The 22927-nt window shown below is 30.5% G+C and overlaps 2 protein-coding genes across 4 annotated transcripts; one reads left to right on the top strand and one right to left on the bottom strand.

The window, feature by feature from the left end:
• Nucleotides 1-328: 328 nt before the first annotated feature.
• Nucleotides 329-8185, bottom strand: LOC134715867 (protein FAM221B-like). Of its 3 annotated transcripts, XM_063578393.1 has the most exons (9): nucleotides 8077-8181; nucleotides 6286-6368; nucleotides 5850-5898; nucleotides 5736-5813; nucleotides 4719-4859; nucleotides 4342-4452; nucleotides 3519-3722; nucleotides 3018-3137; nucleotides 329-2642 (listed from the first exon to the last, which is right to left on the bottom strand). In XM_063578393.1, exons 2-9 carry the CDS (start codon nucleotides 6331-6333, stop codon nucleotides 2446-2448), a joined length of 948 nt encoding a protein of 315 aa, XP_063434463.1. In that variant the 5' UTR covers nucleotides 6334-6368; nucleotides 8077-8181; the 3' UTR covers nucleotides 329-2445. The 3 variants fall into 3 exon arrangements, with proteins under 3 accessions (XP_063434463.1, XP_063434462.1, XP_063434461.1); XM_063578392.1 differs by having other exon boundaries at nucleotides 5736-5898; nucleotides 6286-6352; nucleotides 8077-8185; XM_063578391.1 differs by having other exon boundaries at nucleotides 5736-5898; nucleotides 8077-8180.
• A 176-nt stretch (nucleotides 8186-8361) lies between these two features.
• Nucleotides 8362-20473, top strand: LOC134715868 (eukaryotic translation initiation factor 3 subunit J-A-like). Its single transcript, XM_063578394.1, has 9 exons — nucleotides 8362-8431; nucleotides 8523-8599; nucleotides 14536-14590; nucleotides 15241-15326; nucleotides 15655-15763; nucleotides 16745-16845; nucleotides 17583-17640; nucleotides 18301-18374; nucleotides 18844-20473. Exons 1-9 carry the CDS (start codon nucleotides 8416-8418, stop codon nucleotides 18970-18972), a joined length of 705 nt encoding a protein of 234 aa, XP_063434464.1. The 5' UTR covers nucleotides 8362-8415; the 3' UTR covers nucleotides 18973-20473.
• The last annotated feature ends 2454 nt before the right edge of the window (nucleotides 20474-22927 follow it).

The raw sequence follows: 22927 nt of genomic DNA, 5'->3' as shown, positions 1-22927 counted from the left end.
TAGAAGAAAACTCACCTCATTTGAAAAATTATTGATTTTGTTGTGCATTGTTTTGTTTCTGCAGTTGTACATTTTTCATTTGTTATGTATGTTACATTTAAATTGACAATAAACCTATGCTTGTTTTTCTATCAATTCACTTTTTTACTTTCATGTACTTTACTTACTTACTATATAACTAATTTCACATAGCATGGAGCAAAAAAGTTAACAACAACCAGCACTGATTACACAATCAGAATGGTGCAAAACAGTAAAACAAAACAAAACAATATACTTCATTGCAAATACAATTAACATGGTGTAATGAAAGAAAATAGATTATCAATATTTTTTTCAAAGATTTTAATAAAAAATATAAATAACTACTTTAATAATAACAATGTAAAATCTGTATAAAGATAATAAAGCAGTGTGTTGCAGTGAACAAATTTTATGTGTATTTAACACATAAGTTGCATGTGTAATGTTTCAGACTTTAAAAAGAGGAAACTGAATTAAGCCACTTTTCTGCATGAAACATTCCTGAGAGATAATGTTTAAAGTTTGAAAAAACAACAGCACAATAAAAGGATTAGTTTTTTCTAAAATGTTGACTATTAAGAAAAAAGATGCAACTTTAACCCAAAATTATTTGTAAGATTGTGACTTGTATTTATAGATTATCGTTGATCATCGCAGCGAGATTGATAAGCAATCGAGTTGAGATGACCTATGATAATCTGTTAATCACTATTTCACCTATGATGACGTTGTCAATTTCATTAGCAACCCCACATGCCTCCTTAGTTTCTAGTGATAATTTTCCATCTCAAGTGAGAAGCATGATATGAAAAATTATCACAAAAAAAGATCAAAGGAAAAATGCACAAAATAGCGATATTTTTTTTTTTTTATCAGCTTTTATCATAAAACCTCAGAATTGCACAAAAGATTTGACAAGGGAAGTAATAGCATAGTAAACAAAAATAAAAATATAAAAAGCATGTGCAAGAATAAATGTATATACCTGACAAACATAATTGTCCAAGAACTCAAAAATTATAACGGTGCACAATATAGGTGTAATACTACCATTGATTTTCCCCAATTAGTCTTTGTTAAATTTGCGCTTTTCAAAAAAATGTGTATGATCTTTGCTTCAAATAAAGAAATACTTGGCATGAGTAAAGTTTTATCCTGTTCAATACTATAGATAAAAAATTCACATAGCACTTCATTGCATATAAGAAAATAACCATCACTGGAAGTTAACTAATCAAATTTCTCCCCTTATTTTATCTGTGTACAAAGTTTAGTCACCATGTAACCTCAAGATTACAAAATATTATATAGAAATCCCAAATAAAAAAATAATGGTGCTTTGAAATACCCAAGACAAATGTTTATGACACAGAAATCTTTAACTGCAATAAAATGTAGGATTAATTACCTACAACTGTCAAATTCAAGGGAATATTTTTTTTCGACCTATTTTCATATACAACCGGATGTGACGTACCATGATTTGGTGGTATTACACCTAAACAACTACTTTTAAACAAAAAAGCTCTACAACAAATTTAAAATATCACAGACTTGGCAAGGCATCTATCACAGAATATAATATCACATTTAAACAACTTAAATGTAAAAAAATGTCATAAATAATTAGGTATCTTTTACAGCCAGTTGAAGATTCATATTTGATGAACATATCGTTATTCTATTAGTTATAAATGACTTAGCGCCGAAAGCAAATATATTTGTATCTTCTGAATAGAAACATATTTAAAACAGGTACAAAAAGTATAATTATTGTTCTCTACAATTGTTTTTTAAATACCAAATAATATCCAAATATGTAGGAGGGTTATGAGTTGATAATCGTTCTGTCTGGTAAAAATACAGATATTAAGAATTGTATAACATAGAACCAAAATATAGCAAGATTAGAGTTAACATCTGAAATAAAACAATAACATAAGATCAGATCTTTACATACATGAAACATAAGATCAGATCTTTACATACATGAAATATAAGATCAGATCTTTACATACATGAAACATAAGATCAGATCTTTACATATATGAATAATATAAAGATAACAGACAATTTTCACCAGCATATGTTCACCTAGTTGCCATTCAAGCCCAATAATTTTGTATTGTTCTGCAGACATCACAGACGAATCACTTGTAGAAAGCATTTTTTTCTATTGTGTATCTATTAAAAGGAATAAATAATTTTGGTTCTTAAAATCATAAAACCTTTTTTAAGGATAACATTGAAAATTAAGCTTCCTGTCATAATTCTCAATAAGCAGTCAATATCATAAGTGATGTTTAAGATCTTTAGTTTTAAATAATTTTTGTTGTTTATGAGATTTGACAGTTGTCTTCTACCTATATATACATATACATGTAGGCAACACAAACAGTTTGCAACTAATCTAAATATAAATCAATCATAGACTGGTTTAAATCCACTTTTACTTCCGCCAAAGTTCACTGGAGTATCATTTCCCATTGGTCTATTTGATTGTGGTATTGATCCTTCACCTTGGGTCAAGGCCAAATATTTAGAATCATCAAATTCATCTCCTGTGAGAGCTATGTTTCTCAGATCTGGCATTTCAGCAAATGGTATATAGTCAGTTCCTGTCAATATATATAATCATAATCAAGTGACATAAATGACATGTTAGGCTCAGAACAAAAATAAACATGGTCTTCTTTATATTTCTGTTTTACAGAATGGAATGGCCATGTTATTGAAAATTTCAAAATTTTGATGGTATTCATTTTCTGTAAACTTAGTTGTTTTCATGACTTTTTCTTCCTGACTATCCCCTAGCAGAATTTCTCACAATGTATTTTTGCAATATTCCATCTCATATAAGAGGAGATCAAAGTGTGACACATTCACTACAATTTATATTTGCATTATCTTTCTTAATTCAAATTTGGCTTTAATAAATTTAAAATTCCAAATGAGTTGGATTGCTGTATAAGTCTAAAATAAGGAATGCTGACCAACAGGAAGTCCATTTTGTCTTCTGATATCTTCTGTTTCAAAGAAAGTGTCATGTCTCTCCCAATGATTATCACAAGCAGCACACAAAAAGTTAGAATCAAAATGGCCACATGAACAACCTGAAAAGATAGTATGTTAATCTTATATAAGTATGATTATACTGCACAGTTGGTAAGTAGATATGCAAATCTGAATAGGAAATAGACTTATAAATTTGATAATTGTATAGTTTGAAACTTGCACAATACAAAAAAATAGACGTTCAGATGTATGTATGAACCATGGAAGATTTATATATAAAATTAGGAAGATGTGGTATGATTGCCAATGAGAAAACTCTTCACTAGATAATTAATGAAACAGAAGTTTGAATCATAAAAGATTTATATACCCATCATCTCAACACATGCAGAGTTGTTCCTATCTGTCTTCTGGTACATAAGAAAACATAAATCACTTTTAGTTTAGAATCTTAAATCATAAGTCATTATGGAACAAACCTCTAGATTTACATCTTCTCATCCCTGTTGGATCATGTTCCTCATGTGTGTGTTTACAACGACATTTAGCTCTCCATGTACTAGGATCAAAATCTCTTCTACGTTGATGCCAGAATTCGCCTACATCCTCAGGACGGGAAGGAGTCCAAGCAAAGCCTTTACATTTACATCCCCCTTGTCTGCATGGTACCTGTACACTCTTTCCTAAAATGAAGAGCAAGAAGAAATTGTACACATGTAGGTCACTGTTGATTTACAAATAGGTCACTGTTGATTTACATATAGGTCACTGTTGATTTACATATAGGTTACATTAGCATAATGTTTATTATAATGTAAATATGATCCATAACAATTGAGAGCAAAAAACCCGCTTATTATTTTGGTAAATTAAGCCTTGAATTTTGATGTACCAAAAATTAAGTTGAGTTTCTATTAACAGCATCATCACACCTATGTCTATGTAAACTTTGTAGTGTTTTGGCTAAATTTGAAAAAAATTGACAACTCATAAACCTACTTGTTTGTGAATTATATTGGATGCCCAATGGACATTTCCATTCACCTAATAAATGATAAAGTTTTCTCTGAATTTATTTGGAGCATTTCATATCTATATTCTTCAAAAAATGGAATTTAAGATATAATTCATGCTTATCATGCATTTGTTGAAATTTTGAACTTTGCTAATATTTTAATTCGTTTTACAAATGTATATGCTAAAATAAGAACTAATAAATTAATCCTTCAAGTAAACACTTAGGAACTTGAGTTTGCTATGTATGTGTCAACCCTAACTGTAAATACATATTATACATCATACCTGTGTAATTTGCATGTCCATTTAACAGATGACCACAGAAACATTTGGAATAATCATTAACCCTTTGACAATCATGTTTAAACTCTGGACATCTCCATCCAATATAGATTCCTGAATTAAATCAAATTCAAATAAAAATAAAAAATCACTTGACCACTTTATTTTACGAATTATATGAAATAAAACTCAATTCTTTAAATGTTTTTGAAAATTAACCAAATACCTAAGTGAAAGAAAATACCTATATATGTGGCAGTATTTTTAATAGATTACAAAAACAATTAAATTTTTTTAATGAGATTCACCACAGTGATAAGAAAACCCCACCAATAATCCATACAAAAAGATTAAAATAAGGGAGATAATTCTGAGTGTACCTGTTTTCTGAGCATTTAAAGCAGCTTCAACTTCTGGATCAAATAACTTCTTTAGTCTTGGAGCAAAATCTTGATTCATGGCTCTGGCAAATGACACAACATCATAATTCTTGGCTGGTTCTATTTTTCTCATGGTGTATCCTAGAAATAATCAAGAGTCATGGTTGTTACTAAACATGATGTAAGAATTGTCCGCAATACATCAGCTGACATAAGTTATTGTCTACAGAAATAATTAAGCCAATAAGGGGAGATAATTTCAGTCACAGCTGTATTCATAAAAGCCTCAGTAATGTTTTATTCTTTCTTACTAGTGGCATTTATTTGTTAATTTTTGGGTAAGTTTAATAGACTAATAAAGTACCCAAAACAGAGATAATTTGATAACATTGATAAGAAAGCTCAAATCTTAACAAATGATATTAAGTGCAAGCATATTTTATTTTAAATTAATTCAATTAAATATTATAAAAGTTGAATCTTTACTAGGACCTGGAAACAAGTTTTCAGCTTATATTATTTCTTTTCGCTTATAACTAAATAACAAATTTAGGCTTTGATATGTATATTATTTACACACATATACCTACAAAATAGAAATCAAAATTGGGATATTATTATGATTATTATATTTTTTTGGTCCTTTCTCGTAGAAATATATAGTCAAAATACTGCTAATCAATAGAAACTAAAAAATCTAAATATATATATCAATCAAATTTGTATTTTTAACTACATATTGGTTTTTTTACAAGATACAACATTGTAAAAATGTCTTATGTCACTTTTCAATATTGAATTATATAAGAAATTATCAATGTTTATCAGAAAACTGTCTTCTCTTCTTTAAATTTTGTTATGTATTAATTTGTTAATCACATGTTCATTTCTGACATATTTAATGTATATATGTTATCAATAATTACCTCTTGTAACACATTGTAAATGTGTCTGAGTGTTTTCCTAATAAATCTTAAAATCTTGACAATGTAAAATGCTTTAAACACACAAATTTACCTTCAGGAACTAACATTCCATCTTGTTTTGTCATGGCAATAGGTTGCATGCCTCGTGGTAATACTGCTTTTCCTCTACCTGAAGGAGCTCCCCTTCCTGCAGGAGAACCTCTACCTGAAGGAGCTCCCCTTCCTGCAGGAGAAGCTCTAACTGCACCTGTAGTCTGTAACATAAGGGCATCATGTCTTAAAAAGGGAGATAATATTAATATACATTTTAACACTGTCTAGTATGAATTTCAACAGTTTCAAAGTATTACAATTTCAAGTTTGTGTTTATCTTTTTTTATTAAGTAATAATGCTCCTTAACATCCATTAAACATTTTATGTGTTGCTTTCCATGAATAAAGAATTTGAGGATTATTTATTCAAATTAATAAACTAATGATTCCTTTGATCTCTTCCAGATGAGCGATCTACTGCATCAAAACAATCTGCTTCCAAGTAATTTTAAATCAATTGATCCATTTAAAAACATCATGGCCCACAATTATTATCAAACCAGTAATTGGAAGACATAAAATATCAGATTTTAATTAATATATATTACCTGTTTTGGTTTAGTACCAGTTGTTTTGGGGACTGGTTGTTTACTCATACTGTACTTCTATTAATTACTGTAAATACAACAACCTGAAAAGAAATATTAAAGAATAGTGCAAAAAGTAAAACATCAGAGAGAAAATGACGTGTGTCTTTCCCAACTTATTTATTGCAAACAAAAAGTAACTTTTCCACAGAGTCATCACTAATATTGGTCAATTTATCCAAACTTTTGTCAGTCCTTCACTCAAACATCGTCATTTTCCTTAAATTCCTTTTTATTTCAATCTAATTGAAATTAAATCTCTCACTCGCTATTTTTTTTATTCTTGGTCGCTGCGACCAAGAATAAAAAAAATAGCGAGTGAGAGATTTAATTTCAATTAGATTGTTTTTATTTCAACAGGTACAATGTTGAAAATTTTGTAAGAAAATGTTTGGAAAATTGTTATGACATATAAAAACAGATTGAAATATTTCATTGATATTGAACAAATAAAATAAATTTGTGCAAATCAACAAGGTCATCTAAATTGATGTCTATTGGCATTCTCGTATTCACATACAAAAACTATAGAGGCTCCAAGGAGCCTGTGTCCTTCAGCTGATATTTTTATTTACAATTAATACATGACACAATGCAACCGTTAAACTTTAGCTTTAAATTTAGTTTCAGAGATATAAATCAAAAACAGCCTTTTCCCTATTCTAAAATTCTATTTTTAGCCATGTTGGTTGGCAGATAGGGTCATCAGACATATTTTTTTAAAACTTGATACCTTAATGTTGATTGTGGCCAAGTTTGGTTAAATTTGTCACAGTTATTTCAGGAGAAGACTTGTAAAAGATTACAAAAATTTATGAAAAATTGTTAAATTTTAATTAGAATGGCAATAACTCCTTATGGTGCCAATTAAACATATTGGTCATCTTGACTTATTTGTAGATCTTACCTGGGAACAGTATATCTAATATATATGTTCCTGATCTAACTTTGCTAAACTGCTGTTAACAGTTTATCACTACCTATAAAATAATATTCATGATAATAACCAAAAATTGCAAATTTTCCTTAAAATTACGAATTCACGGACAGCAACCCAACAATGTGTTGTCTGTATCCTCTGAAATTTTTTGGAAGAGATAGCTCTTAACCAAATGAACATTTTTACCCACATCGGAAACATTTCTAAAACTAGATACTATTGTGATGATTATGGCCAAGTAGTTTCAGAGGAGATTTTTGTAAAAGTTAATAGACGATGACGGACACCAAGTGATGAGAAAAGCTCACTTGACTCTGCGATTTTATCAATTTTATACTTAAACTGTTAAAAGCATATATAACTAATTTCCTGTTAAATAAATTATTCCCTTGGTTACAAGGGACTAGTCCCTTTCTGTAAATTTAAAGTATGACCGAAACGACCAAGAAGGAACTGGCTCCATGGCCGAAAAGTCTTGTCCATTCATGAGGGGGGTACTCTAATAGGACCTTTATCAGGACTCCAGGATTGGGTGTTTTTAAGCCCGGGATTTCGGGATCGACCCTTTCGGGATTCGGGAATTCTTTTTTGGAATTTCAGGACCTCTTAGATTTCTTGTTTTTTTAAGCTGGGATTTTAGGATTTCGTGTTTTTAAGCTCGGGAATTCGGGATCAGGACCCCTCCTACCCTCCCTTATCCATGATGAACATTTTTTGTTATTGTATTTCTTAAGATTCATTAACCAAATATATTGACAAGGGTAACAATTAAATAAATTTCATCATGAAAGTGAAATGAAAATTTGTCATACTCTTATTGATACTGCCTCTATTATGTTTTAAACAGGGATAAATATTATACGACTTATTCACTTCAGTTTGTCATCCATTTGTAAACAAAGCAGTCACGCACCTTGGATATTCTGGTTTCCTGCCAGCTTGAAGTAATTTATTCTTTAAGAATCGTATTTTCTTAAAACCAGTCTAAAATAATTAAATAAATATTTTTCAAAATAATATATTGAAATAATTTAAATATCATACGAAAAATATCAAATAATACTGTAAGTCATTAAATTTTTTCTATCCCCTTATAAAGAAATTGCATTCCCGCGCAAATAATTTCTATTTTTAGTTTCTAGAACTTCAAGATGTCTGACGAATGGGGTAAACATGTGGAGAACATATTTATGACTAACAAAGTTTTCAATTACAATTTTAAATGAATTTTATGATTTATTTATTTTATATTTTGTAGATGCCGAAGATTTCGAGCCAGAAGTACCTGTGAAGACAACGGATCAGTGGGAAGGGGAGGATGAAGATGATGTCAAGGTTTATACGAATTTTTTTTACACGTTTCAAATTACATGATATTTTCTTCGTTCGTTGTTTAGAAGAAAATTAAACGTAGTCATGATTTGGAAGTTTAAATGAACAGATTAAAGCTATTGATTATCAGTGTTGGATCCTTCCTGGATCAATCCCTTAACTGTGACAGCTGTTTTATTTGCCTAAAAAAACACCAAACTTTTCAGGCTTTTTCCAAGTGTTGGGATAAGCTGTATCCTGCGATAAATTGACTGTTTCAAACCCTATGAGGTGTATTCATGATATTTTTTATTAACTTCTTTCCTCAAAATGGCTAAATATGAGGCAGGCGTTACCTGTAAAAGAGAATGTCCATATCTATTTTTTTTTACAGTAATTCTAACATATTTTAATGTTTGAAATGAAACAGAAATACCGCAACCTTGTTGATGTGGTCCTGTTGTTAGTGATTCTTAAAGTCTCACGACAAACGAGACCGTAAGGCCACACCAATTTAATTTCTTGTTCTACGGATTTTTGGACTCCAAAAATTGGGGCGAGCGAGCGATTTGAAAATTTTAATAAAAAAATATTTAATTTGCAAATTTTTGAGGCGAAGCTTAAAAAGTAAAGGCGAGCGATTATAAATTTTTTTTGTAAACATAAAATAGTAGGTTTTGACTATATTAAAACTTGATTTATCACTTGTACCTTGACATTTCTTTAATTTATGAAGTATTTTTCCCTGTTCGACAAGAAAAAAATGAATAATTAAATCTGGTCTATGTATGTGTGACTGGCAATGAGACAATTCTCCATCCAAGTCATAATCAGGTTCAGAACAACCCCTTAATGTTATGAATATCCCTTTTATGAGGGGTCAAAGTATTAAAGTCATAATTTTTTGTAAAAACACTTTAGGCCGTTTTTATTTAATAAGTTGGTTTACGGACATCAGCCCAAAAAACTTAGGGTAGGAGGAGGGAAAAAAAATAAATTTAAACTAGATCTTTCCAGTCGTTTTTTTTTAATTGGTTTACGGATATCTGTAGGGCTCACACTTCTTTAGAATTATAGGGAGAAGTGACTTCTCTTTTTAAAACTGATAGGGAGAAGTGGTGAGATTTAAAAGAGAAGTGCTCATTCGTGTGGTGCCCTACAATGTTTGGATTTTACTATAGTATAAAGGGTCATATGTAAATAATGTTCTTTTTATATTGTTCAATTCATATCTGAGTATACAATTAAAATAACATTTCAAATTAAAAGTTTACTTAGGTTCTTGTGAGAAACTTCCAACTAAATATTTAATATCTAGCACTAAATTGTTTTTTTTTTTATTTTGAAAAATGTAAAGAAATTATAATATATCAATTACAATTTAATTCAAAACTATCTTAAGTATGAAATTCAGTGTTTCTCATCAAAAAATATATAAGTTATTAACCTGGTCCATAATATATTGATATTAGCTAGTGTGATAGTCTCAGAGTTAAGCAACTTTAATCAAGTTTGAAACAAATTCAATCCATAAAAAAATATAGGGAATTATAGACACCAATCAATTAGATGTAACTAAAAGTCTCTTAATGCATGTGACATACATAATTTTTCCCTTTGTGGTCAATATTCGTCTGTCAGCTGTTTCGTCCGTGCGTCCATAATAATTATTGTAAAAGTACGGATTTCGGTCTTAGCTGGTCCGGTTCAGATCCGTAGTTTAGAAATCGGTAAATGACGGACGAATGCAAGAAAATTTACAAAAATAAACGATGTTTGACAAGTTATTTGGAAAGGAACATGACGTTTTTAATGCAATAAATGGGTTAAACATTTACTAGAGGCAACTTTTATCACGTTTAAATGAAGTAACAAACTTATTTTGCCGTCGAAATTTAGGTTGATGTACGTTTTCGAGTGACAAGCACCGGAACTTGCAAAAATGTTCGAGGTGACGAGTTGTATTTTTTTATCAAATAAACTGCTACACACTGCAAATGCAATGCTTCAGCCTCATTTCTTAAGATAATGAACCGTTTATGTCTTAATTTCTTAAATGATCAATAAAAAAATGATGTTTCATCAACTTGTTAAAAATTGAAAATGTCCGATGATGGATGCGACTGGTATCATCAAGAACAAGGCGACTTTTTTTCGCTTTTGGGTGTCAGGGAAAGCTAACCAGTCACGTTTCCGGTGCACTGGTTTACGATTTTTTAGTGCAGTAATAGGAAACAGAATACGAAACGTAAACACAAAAATTCCGTTTAAATTTTTCTTAGTAAATCGATAAATATGAGGTCGGCGGAAATAATTTTTAAGGACAAATATGCGTTTATTTTTATTTGAATTAGCGAAAATTCGGGTCGGCGGATCCGTAAACCAACTTATTTAATAAAAACGGCCTTAAGTACAAAAGGGCTTATATTTTCCCAAAGAACTATATATTTGGTATTAAATGGTCAAAACATGTCCAAGAATTTTGTTATATTCCTGGACTTTAACTATGTTAACACATTTACTTTAACAGTTTAATATTATTTAAAATAAGTGGACCCATCCCTCTTTTAGAAAAGTTGTTTAAAATATAATGTATTTCTCCTCTTTTTGAGTAAAAAATTCTAAGTTGTCAAAGGTTTTGTATAGTAGCACTGTACAAAACTTAAGTATTTCTATTTTCTTTTCTACAACAGACTGAACAGTAAACATGGTAAAATTACCCCTTCAAGGCCCTTGTCTGAGGGAGGGTTAGTCCCAACCTGATAATAACATATAATAGGTCAAAGTACGGCCTTTTACACAGTGCTTTAATCAAGACCAACCAGTAAGCTATAAGGGACCACAACTTAGTATTGTACACAATTCGAAAAGGAAAACCAACGATCTAAATTATATTTCCAAACGGGAAAAATTTACCAATGAACCACATCAACAAACGATAACTGCTGAACGACAGGTCTCTGAATCAACCAGGACAGGTGCACAAACCTGCAGCGGGTATGACCGTCACCATACATTATAATTGCAGTTGAAGGCAAATCCTTCAGAAGTTCTTTGTACTTTATTTTAACAACGAACATTTTTTTTATAGGGAATATAAGTTAGGGGGAAAGAAACCAACGTTTTGTTCTGTACTGGTATTTCTATTTATATCGGAGCACTCTCGCTTGGAATAAATTGGCTCCATTCTGAAACAAAAATTCTCGCAGATATTTACAGTGTTGTGGGGTGCTGATAGGTTTAAAATCGTTATATAAAGGCTAGACTGTGATTTAAAAAAACAAATGTTGAGATCTTTACATTATATTTACAAAAAAAACGATGCGGGAAATGGACATGATTTCATTTCCGGATGCGGGAAGCGGGAATATAATAAAAATAAAAAAAATCTGTTTTGAAAAAAATAGGTGCGGGCGGGTCCGTCGAACAAGGAATCAAATTGGTGTGGCCTAAGAAAGAAAGATTTCTGCGCAAATGTGATAAAATAAAAATGTTCAAGATTTTTAGGTCATTTATTTGTAGATTGGAAGTTATATTTTTGTATTTATTATTTTTTTTACTGCAGTAGGGCCCTTATTAAAAATGTTAAAATGCTTGTTTTGATGTGTCTATACGAGAAATCAGAGGATGTTGATGATACTTGGTGAACATGCTGAAATGAAGAGAAAATGAACAAATTGAGGCCCAATTTTTATGGATTCAAAGCTGTCAATCATCTAAACTTCTAAGCAACAAAATGATGCATTGAATATTAATGGGAGGAGCTCTAACATGCCCGCTCCCAGATTTTCAGTTTCAGAATCTGTTCAAATTTTGTTACAATGTAATCTAAATTGAACGCTCAATCATTGATACATCATGTAAAAAATATTGTATTGTAGTTTCTGGGAGATGACGATATTGTTTAGTTTCTCATATCCAACTAAGTTAGACATCACGTGACTTTTGTGACGTATAATAGCTACCATTTTGTATTATATTTCCCCATATAAAATGCATATATGCTTCAATAAAGTTGAATTTTCTCATAAACCTGATCCGTTTTCCATACCTGTCAACCTCTGAAAATGAAAAGTCAGGTCATAACGCGTACGACATTTTGCTGGCTCAATTGAAGAACAAAAATATTTTTGCATATAATTTATATAGTCAATATGTATATAAAACAGTTAGAACATGTATACAAGTTTATTTCAGACTATTGTTATATTCCAAAGTAGCAGACTTGGCATTCTTTAAAAGAACTGCACTTGGTTTCAGTTAATAGCAATGCAAATGTGTATTCATTTTACAAGAAAGAAGAGCACACAGTGTATCCTTATTAAGATCAGCCCTAAACTCTGTAGCTATTTTCTCTACTAAAGAAAATGCCCTCTCACTGTCTGCATTGCTGTTTGGCAAAACCAGTAATGGTTTAGCAAGTTTTGACAAAACAAAAAATCTTGGCTTGTAAAGAAAAATGTCATGCAACTTGGACATTTCTCCCCAAAATGTACCAATGTCAGTTTCAGGGGAAGTGCAAAGTGGAAGTTCATCTAATGGGGTCAACTGATAGTCACTGAACTCATCTTGTAGCTTGTTGAAAATATCGTTACGTAGCTCAGGTAAACAAGTCCTACATTTTGACTTTTGGTTACATTGAAAAGACCGATAAAACCGAAGGTCGTATTACTTCTAAATACCGGAAACAATTCCGGTCAGAAAGCCGGGTAAAACGGGTAATGTTAGAAATTCCCGGGACCCGCCGGGTAAAGAAAACTCCCGGGTGAGAGGTGAAAATAACGGGTGTCACCCGCAAAAAATGGGTGAGTTGACAGGTATGGTTTTCTTACTTTTGCAAATCAATCCTTGATATTCAAACATATTTCTATCAAACAATGTTGGTCCTAACAGTTTAATTTTTGATTAAATTCGGTCAAATCAGAATCGTAAAACATGAACTTTTTCTCGTCATTTCTCTGTTGACTCAATGCTAAATTACCGATACCCATGTCTACTTTTACAACAAATAAAGAAATTCTGTAAATAAAACACAAGCTTTGCAAATCGATTAAGTATATTCAAACATATAGCTGGCGGTGAATACTACTTAAAACAGTTTAATTTCAGGGCAAATTCGGTCAAACATCGATTTTAAAAAGGGAATTTTCCGAGATTTTTCAAAATGGCAGCTGATGTATCATATGGAAATGTTGCATCAAATTAATGATTTCTATAGTGAGACTTTCCTAGATTATATTTAATTTTTCATAAAGAATCTCTGATTTTTCTGTTATTTTTCTTTACTGATATTTCGATATCATTGATTTCAAAATTTCTTATTAAAAAAAATTATTTTAAAGTGTGACACAGGAACATTCACTTTGACAGATATTCATCCAGGAGATACTATTACAAGAAAATAGTTTACAATATCTATAATAAAGAAATATTCTGATTCAAATTTTAATTTAAATGAATTTCGATCATTGAATATGATTTTATTGCTATTTATTTTTCAATTCAATATTTAAAGCTAAATTCAGGCAATGAATCGATATAAAGTTTAAATTGTGTAAAAAAAAGAGTTATTGCATGCATTCCAACAGAGACGTATAATACAATTGATCTGGTTTTAACAATATTATCTATCGACAGTTATCGGTCCTGAATAGGACTAATATAGTTGGGTATGTGACCTGTAACTTTTCTTCAATTGTGTTAAAAACCCAGCAGTATTTGATGTATAATATTCTGACACATGCTTAACTGGCTGAGGTATTCTAAAGTATCTGAGTTACAATATACCAGCTGTTCCTAATTAAATTTAATATGTATTCCTTTCAAATGTGACAAATGCAATATTTAGAATGACAAATTTGGTTTCCTCTTACATTTTTGTCAGAAAAATTTGACAATTAAAATGTTCTTTATCTGGCAGTTTCAATGTGCTTAATACAAATTAAAACTTTTGTTTACAGGATAATTGGGAGGATGACGAGGATGAAGAAAAGAAGACAGAAGAAAAAGATGGAGGTATGTTGATTGTCCTTTTTAAAAATTAAAACACACTACATTGTACAGCCAATTTGAATTGCATCATTATCATCACATGTCCTATTAAAAGCAGGGACAATGTCTATGAGAAAATGAACTTATATAACGTAAACGGATAATAGATAAATATGGGACAGTACAATATACCACATCAACCACTAATGCCTGAAGAAAAAAGTAGCATTATACAACAACACATGGTCCAGATAATAAAGTCTTGGTACAAAATAGAACTAGTCTAACATGTTGTATACGTGCACAAACAACAACCTTTACCTATATCTAGACCTAAGGCATAAAACTTATCCTAATAAAAATCCAGCACAGTGAAGCTACTAATGTAATGGTCACTCGTATGTTTAAAAATATTTTAAAACAGAAAATATGGAATCATTGTCAATGAGACAAATCTCAAAAAGAGGCCAAAATTAAAAGCATTCAACTGAATGTAGTTGTACAAATGCACATGTAGGCCTTCAACAATGAGCAAAGGTTGTACTATTTATAACTATTATTATAAATCCATAATGAATCAGAATGCTTTTTTTAATCAAGCATCTGCACTATAAGACCCCTGCAAAAAGCTAGCATATAAGAATTCTCTTGATAAAATTCATAATTTCTTTCAGAAGCCAAGCCTTTCCAGAGAAAGAAAAAGAAATTAGCTGACAGAATAGCAGAAAAACAAGCAGCCAAACTTGCTGCAGGAGAGATTGTAATTATAATTCATTTCTCTTTATTTAAAGGGCCTCTTAATATTTTTATGCCCCACCTATAATAGTCTGTCTGTCCCGTTTCAGGTTAAAGTTAATGGTCAAGGTAGTTTTTAATGAAGTTGAAGTCCTTAGTATCAATTTGAAACTTAGTACACATGTTCCCTACATGATCTTTCTATTTTTAATGCACGGTCTACTGAACATAGAAAACAGTAAACGCAAGTGTGATTTATACTCTGCACTGTGTTTGTTATCCGAAACACAATTCTTGTTGAAATCTGTCATTACCTAATTTCAATTTCACCAGAATATATATGTATATTTAAGGAACAAGAGAAAAATAGGAAATTAACACCAGAAGAAGAAATTGCAGATAAGCTTAAAAAGCAGAGATTACAAGAAGAATCAGATTTACAGTTAGCAAAAGAAGCTTTTGGTAATTATGTTAGTGGCTAGCAAGGTTAAACTCTAAAAAGAAAATTCTTTTTTCCCAAATCTGTTTTGTTAGTGAACCTCTCATTGACAATTTGATTACTTCTGTTTTCCACTCAAGAATGGCAAAATCTGATTTAATAGAAAACAAAAAAAAACCATTTAAAGCAATGAATTTAAAAAAAAGATTATCCACTTTTCAGCTTTTTTGTATCTCTTAATAAATTGAAATCAAATTGGTATGGTCAAAAGGAAAGGGGAAAAAGCCTATAGATGCATTGATATCTCAAAGACCATGATTGTTGTTACACTTAAAATTGGTCACGCTGCATGAAGTAGTCAGAGTGTTTAAAGTTACATCAATCAACAATCAGTTATGTAAGTGGATCTAATCCGGCTCTCTCCACCCGTGGCGGATTAAGCCAATATTTGTGATTACAATGTAGCACCACCAACCGGAAGAATTTAAAGTCTTGTCCATTCCGGATACATTATTCTTGACCAATGGTAGCACTTGAACTCTTCAATTTGGAGGTAAAACTCAGTAGCGTCTAAATTCTACACACTTGATAAAGCCAGAAACGAAAATATACATCAACATTCATGCATTTGTGCAAGAAATATACAAAGAAACTTCTATTAGTAGATTTAAAGTATTAAAATTTTCACTGAATGTGGTCGTATGTTTAGGGATGTAAAGACTTTTTGCACAATAAACACGTGGCGATTGTTTACAAGCACTTTCTACATTTACACGTGATCATGTTGTAGAAGCTTTTTGATTGGATGCAGTGAGTTTCGACTGCAACCAATAAAAATCTGAACCTTGTGTCCCCGAAATTTTAACTCAATCTGCCAAGGGTGGAGAGAGCGGGAGTGGATCGTAACCTTTGGCTAGCGAAGATGGTGATCACTAGATCACTTGATTTTTTTTGGAATTTGTAAATAATTTCATTTTTAATTTTGTGTATATTTTGTATTTTAGGTATTAATAAAGGTTCAGGTATAGATGGAATGTTCCCAGAAGATGAAGAAAGTTTTGACAAGTTTGGTGAAGCTATAAAAAATAAAATTACATTTTTTGAAGTAAGAAATATAATAATAATAGCATTTGTTTCAATTTTTTACATTATTTCAAATGTATGTCTACTGTGTACAAAGGATTAGAAACATGCTGTTTCATAATAATGCCATTTAAAGTCGGTATTATTAAAAGCCAAGTTGCAAAATCAATTAGTTACTAGTAGTTAAATGTTTTATTTGAATTTGAGACCCCAATCTGCATAAAAATTAAAAACAATAATTACCTTATTTAGATAGGCCTTTAGTATTTACAATTGAATTGTTTCATACTTTTCATGTTAGGCCTTTTAAAGCCGGCTATACAATATATGTTTTTCTTATTGTTGAAGTCTGAATAGTTGCCTATAGTTGCTTTCATAAACTTCATTTGAACTTTGGTTGAAAGTTGTCTCATTGGCAATCATACCACACCTCCTTATTTTGATACTATGTACATGTTGAGAGCCCCTCTTTGATGGTTTCCATTACATTTCTCTAAGTTTACACACTTTGTCAGTAAAAAACAAATGAATCTGATGCATCTACATCAAACAGATAAATATCCCAATTTGATGGCCTTATGTAGTTCGTTTATGAAAGGAATTAACTGTTTCTGTTTCAACATTTTCTGGTTAGATTCCAATGTAGAAAAAACAAACAATTTCAAAAGAATATCTGACAATATTTTAATCTGAAAAAGTATATATTATGTGTTGGGCTCTTTAGTAACTTGCTTTAAGTTAATATTCCATATTTTTCAGAAATCGAAACATTACTGTTCATTTTTAGAAAAACTCTTCACAGATTTAGTAGTTAGTTGTAAGTATATTTAAAGATCATTTGATGTGTAGTCAACATTGTTATTGTTAATTTATGGAAAGGTGGCAAAAAATGTTTTTGAGGTGAAGAAGAGGGTTGAAAGATACCAAAGGGACAGTCAAACTCGGCAATTAAAAATAAGCAATTAGAAATTATTTACATTTCAAACTTGTGTTTTGGTTTTCTCTGTTCTTTTTATGCTGATTCTTTAGTCTACACAGGATTTGTAATTGATGCATAATCAATATTCAGCTCATTATAAAATGTATATACATTCAACTGAAGTCAGCAATTTTAAAACTCATCATTGAAAGTTGTTTTATGTTTATAAATATATGCATGGTTCTGTGGAGTGGATTCAAATTTAGAATGGTAAGATTTTTTTGGCTGTATTGTATGTACATAATCAGGGTTGGAATGACTGAAGAAAAAAATATGCTGTGTTCAATAAGAAACTTGTCTATTTAAGTGAATTTTATTGTTCTCTTCTGTGAAGAGTTCATAGAAATTGGTTCGAAATTGTCTGACAGTGCTGATCAACTATTTGTAGAGCAGTTGTGCACGTTTAAAGTATCTGATTTTCTAAAAATTGCATTTTTAATGCTCTTTGTCCTATTTTATTTATGAAATTTATAAACTATTAAATATGTTATTTTTCAGTGGAAGCTGAAGACTGTAGAAAATTGGGACAAAATTTAACAAATATATACCATGAAAAACAGAAAATAGTAAAGGTTAGAACTAAACTGAATAAATTATAAATATATATATATATATATATATGCATACACCACTTAATTACAGAAAAATTATAAGTGGGACAAATATAACTCATGACACCACTAAAAACAGAAACATGCAATGGTTAGTACTTAATAGGTCAAATCAAATAAAGAATATCACATGGTTTTTTTGATAGCACACCTGTATCAACCAATACGAAAATGTCACAAAATGAGATCTATCAACAAGCATTCTGTGAGTATTTCTTGGCAAAACATAAGTTCCCTACCAGTTAAAAATTTGTTGTTAAAAGAACACAATGCTAACTTGTTCATCGTGTAAACTATATAACAAATATCAAATCAATACCTTGAAGCATGACTAAAAAATCAGACCAGATCAAAATATGTGAATTAAGTTTTTTCCTTCATTGAACCTTTGATGTCATTCCTAACAAAATAAAAATATTTCATATTTCAGGAATTGAATAAGAAAAAGAAGAAGAGTAAAATTACATTGAAATCAGAGAGAGACAATGACTTTAACGATTTAGCAGCGTCATCTAGTGGCAATTATGGTTATGATGATGTAGACGATGATTTTATATAGAAGCTAGCAAATAGTATGGTCCTACATCTGCCTTTCACTTATACTACACGTCAGAAAAAATAAGGAGACCAAAATGGAAAAATTACTTAATTTCATTGTAGGAAAATGTACTAAGATGTTCAAAGAATATTTAATTGTTCTTATTGCATGCTTTTCTGGAGGGAGGGAAATCCATTTGTTTAAATTTAATTGTAAGATAAAATGTGTTCTGCTTTATTTGAACATTTGTTAATAGATTGTAATTCATAAGACTTTTAGAAAAGTTCTGATAGTTATGAATTAAACTTAACTCCACATATGTACACATATACATTCTTATGCATTTCATTAATCTTACGTAAATTATTTAATGCTAAACTAGATTATATAAACTTGTTTGTTTAACTAGCATTAACTAGATTATATAAACTTTTTTGTTTAACTAGCTTTCACTTAAATCTCAAGTTTAACCACCTTTTTACAGTCTTCAAATTTATTTAGGTATTAGAACATATTATTTTTGAACACCATGTTTTAATTTTCATGAGTTTTCATAATGTAGTGTCTTTTAAGATACATTTGACTATAACAAGCAAATGTTGTTTTATAAACCTCAGATTTAATGAAAGCTGGGTTTTTTGCTAATGTAATCATGAATTTTTGTTACCTATTAACAATATTTCATTTTGGCTGATGACTGGTTGGTGTGTTATATTTGCTAAAACGCTCTAAAATATGTTCTTATGCCCAGTCTTATGAACTTTCTGGTCTGCCCATCTGTTAATCAGACCTGTATTTATAGGTTAAATTTTCTGTTTACGGTAGTTAACTATGAAATTGTTGCATGGTGTCTTGTGGATCTTGTTTATCAGTCATAAAAAAAAATATTTGATGTAAAATTCAACATACGTGACATATTGACAGAAAAGGTTACAATTCTTTCATGTATTGTGAATGTCAGTTAATACTTTGTTTTTGTATTTACATTTTTATCTTTTGTTTTGATTTGTGGAGGAGCTTATGAAGTCCAAATTGTCCTAGATTCTTATCATGACTAAAGGGGAGACAATTCAATACTATAATGATTTGTAAATAGAAATTATCTCCCTTAATCTCACATGTTTGATCTGACAATTTTCATGTTGATTTTAGGGGAATCTTGTATGTACATTTGTGCTCTAAGAAATTTTCTTTTGTGAAAGCATGTAATATTCAAAGTAACAAAGCAACAAAGCATTCAAACTTTCAACTAAATAATTGTTTTGTCTTTGCCTGTACACATTGAAGACGAGTATTTAATATATAGATTGACTTTCTGTTCCTTTTTGTTTTTTACATCAATTTAACTTTTTCATACAAATTTTGTCAATGGTGACCCTAGTTATTTTTTGTATCTGCAAAATTCATTTTATATAACATGTAGTTTAAAAACATACTATTGAAATAATGAAGTGCATTGTCCATTATTATGTTATTTATTGATAAATAAAGTTACAAAACCAATAAACATATTTAAGAAAAATGGTATTTTCATTCACCAATAATCTTTGCTATATCATTTTAAGTATTGCTTCTCATATCACCATTGGTAGATAAAACATTGGCATTGTTTGTTGTCAGTAACATGTCAGTAAACCTCCTGTCTAGCACCTCACAAACAACATAACTGACAAATCACTTAAATACAAGTAAGGGCTATTAGATTAAAACATAAAATTGAGAATGGAAATAGGGAATGTGTCAAAGAGACACAACCCGACAAAATAAAAAAACAACAGCAGAAGGTCACCAACAGGTCTTACATGGTACCCAAGGAAGGGACTTTGAAAACAGAGTGACCACCCATAGAAGCAATTCAGAGTTTTGCATAATTTTAAAACTGTTCAACACAGTATTTTATATTTTAGTTGCCTTCCCTGTAACCCATTTATGTTTTTATGGAACAGCCCTATTAAACAATATTTCAAATTTGGCAACAAAGTTGCACAGGATGATATACAAATAATTTATACATGCTTATGTCTTGGTACAACAAAGTTGCACAGGATGATATACAAATAATTTACACATGCTTATGTTTTGGTACAACAAAGTTGCACAGGATGATATACAAATAATTTACACATGCTTATGTCTTGGTACAACAAAGTTGCACAGGATGATATATAAATAACTTGCACATGCTTATGTCTTGGTACAAACAAATATTTGTATTAATACACACTTAGTTGCAATGCTCGCTAAATTATTATGCTTCTGAGAAAGAAAAGGCTGGAGAGCTAGATCATCTCAGTGAACAAGGTTAAGTTTTGGTGGTCAAGTCTGTATCTCAGATACTAAAAGCTATAGGTCTAGTATATTTGGTGTATGGAAGGACTGTAAGGTGTGCATGTCCAACTGGTAGGTTTCATCTGACCTTGTCATCATTTTCATGGATCAGTGGTTATAGTTAAGTTTTTGTGTTTTGGTCGGTTTTTATACGACTGCAAATTTTGAAAAAAATTTCGTCGTATATTGCTATCACGTTGGCGTCGTCGTCGTCGTCGTCCGAATACTTTTAGTTTTCGCACTCTAACTTTAGTAAAAGTGAATAGAAATCTATGAAATTTTAACACAAGGTTTATGACCATAAAAGGAAGACTGGTATTGATTTTGGGAGTTTTGGTCCCAACATTTTAGGAATTAGAGGCCAAAAAGGGCCCAAATAAGCATTTTCTTGGTTTTCGCACTATAACTTTAGTTTAAGTTAATAGAAATCTATGAAATTTTGACACAAGGTTTATGACCACAAAAGAAAGGTTGGGATTGATTTTGGGAGTTTTGGTTTCAACAGTTTAGGAATTAGGGGCCAAAAAAGGGCCCAAATAAGCATTATTCTTGGTTTTTCGCACAATAACTTTAGTTAAAGTAAATAGAAATCAATGAAATTTAAACACAATGTTTATGACCACAAAAGGAAGGTTGGTATTGATTTTGGGAGTTTCGGTCCCAACAGTTTAGGAATTAGGGGCCAAAAAGGGACCCAAATAAGCATTTTTCTTAGTTTTCGCACCATAGCGTTAGTATAAGTAAATAGAAATCTATGAAATTTAAACACAAGGTTTATGACTATAAAAGGAAGGTTGGTATTGATTTTGGGAGTTTTTGTCCCAACAGTTAAGGAAAAAGGGGCCCAAAGGGTCCAAAATTAAACTTTGTTTGATTTCATCAAAATTGAATAATTGGGGTTCTTTAATATGCCGAATCTAACTGTGTATGTAGATTCTTAATTTTTGGTCCCGTTTTCAAATTGGTCTACATTAAGTTCCAAAGGGTCCAAAATTAAACTTAGTTTGATTTTAACAAAAATTGAAACCTTGGAGTTCTTTGATATGCTGAATCTAAAAATGTACTTAGATTTTTGATTATTGGCCCAGTTTTCAAGTTGGCCCAAATCGAGGTCCAAAATTAAACATTGTTTGATTTCATCAAAAATTGAATAATTGGGGTTCTTTGATATGCCAAATCTAACTGTGTATGTAGATTCTTAATTTTTGGTCCAGTTTTAAAATTGGTCTAAATTAAAGTGCAAAGGGTCCAAAATTAAACTAAGTTTGATTTTAACAAAAATTAAATTCTTGGGCCTCTTTGATATGCTGAATCTAAACATATACTTAGATTTTTGATTATGGGCCCAGTTTTCAAGTTGGTCCAAATCAGGATCTAAAATTATTATATTAAGTATTGTGCAATAGCAAGTCTTTTCAATTGCACAGTATTGTGCAATGGCAAGAAATATCTAATTTCACAAAATTGTGAAATAGCAAATTTTTTTTAATTAAGAGTTATCTTTCTTTGTCCAGTATAGTAAGCAAGAAATATCTGCAAGAATTTTTTTTAATTGGAGTTAATCTTTACCATTCAGTGATAACAAGCAGTTTTTTTACATCTTAATATTTTATGATGTATTTAAATGAGTAGTAATTGTTGCAAACTC

The sequence above is a fragment of the Mytilus trossulus genome, chromosome 4, assembly GCF_036588685.1.
Source record: "Mytilus trossulus isolate FHL-02 chromosome 4, PNRI_Mtr1.1.1.hap1, whole genome shotgun sequence".
Taxonomy (NCBI): Eukaryota; Metazoa; Mollusca; class Bivalvia; order Mytilida; family Mytilidae; genus Mytilus; species Mytilus trossulus.
This window is presented reverse-complemented; position numbering and strand designations above follow the sequence as displayed.

Excerpts from the sequence above, each read along its gene's own strand:
- LOC134715867 (XM_063578392.1), bottom strand. The coding sequence starts at position 6,333 with ATGAGTAAACAACCAGTCCCCAAAACAACTGGTACTAAACCAAAACAG. Across the intron at positions 5,899-6,285 it reads CTGGTACTAAACCAAAACAG|ACTACAGGTGCAGTTAGAGC; the intron begins GTAATATATATT and ends CTTATGTTACAG. Across the intron at positions 4,860-5,735 it reads TGGAATGTTAGTTCCTGAAG|GATACACCATGAGAAAAATA; the intron begins GTAAATTTGTGT and ends GATTATTTCTAG.
- LOC134715868 (XM_063578394.1), top strand. Across the intron at positions 15,327-15,654 it reads AACTTGCTGCAGGAGAGATT|GAACAAGAGAAAAATAGGAA; the intron begins GTAATTATAATT and ends TGTATATTTAAG. Across the intron at positions 18,375-18,843 it reads AAAAACAGAAAATAGTAAAG|GAATTGAATAAGAAAAAGAA; the intron begins GTTAGAACTAAA and ends TTCATATTTCAG.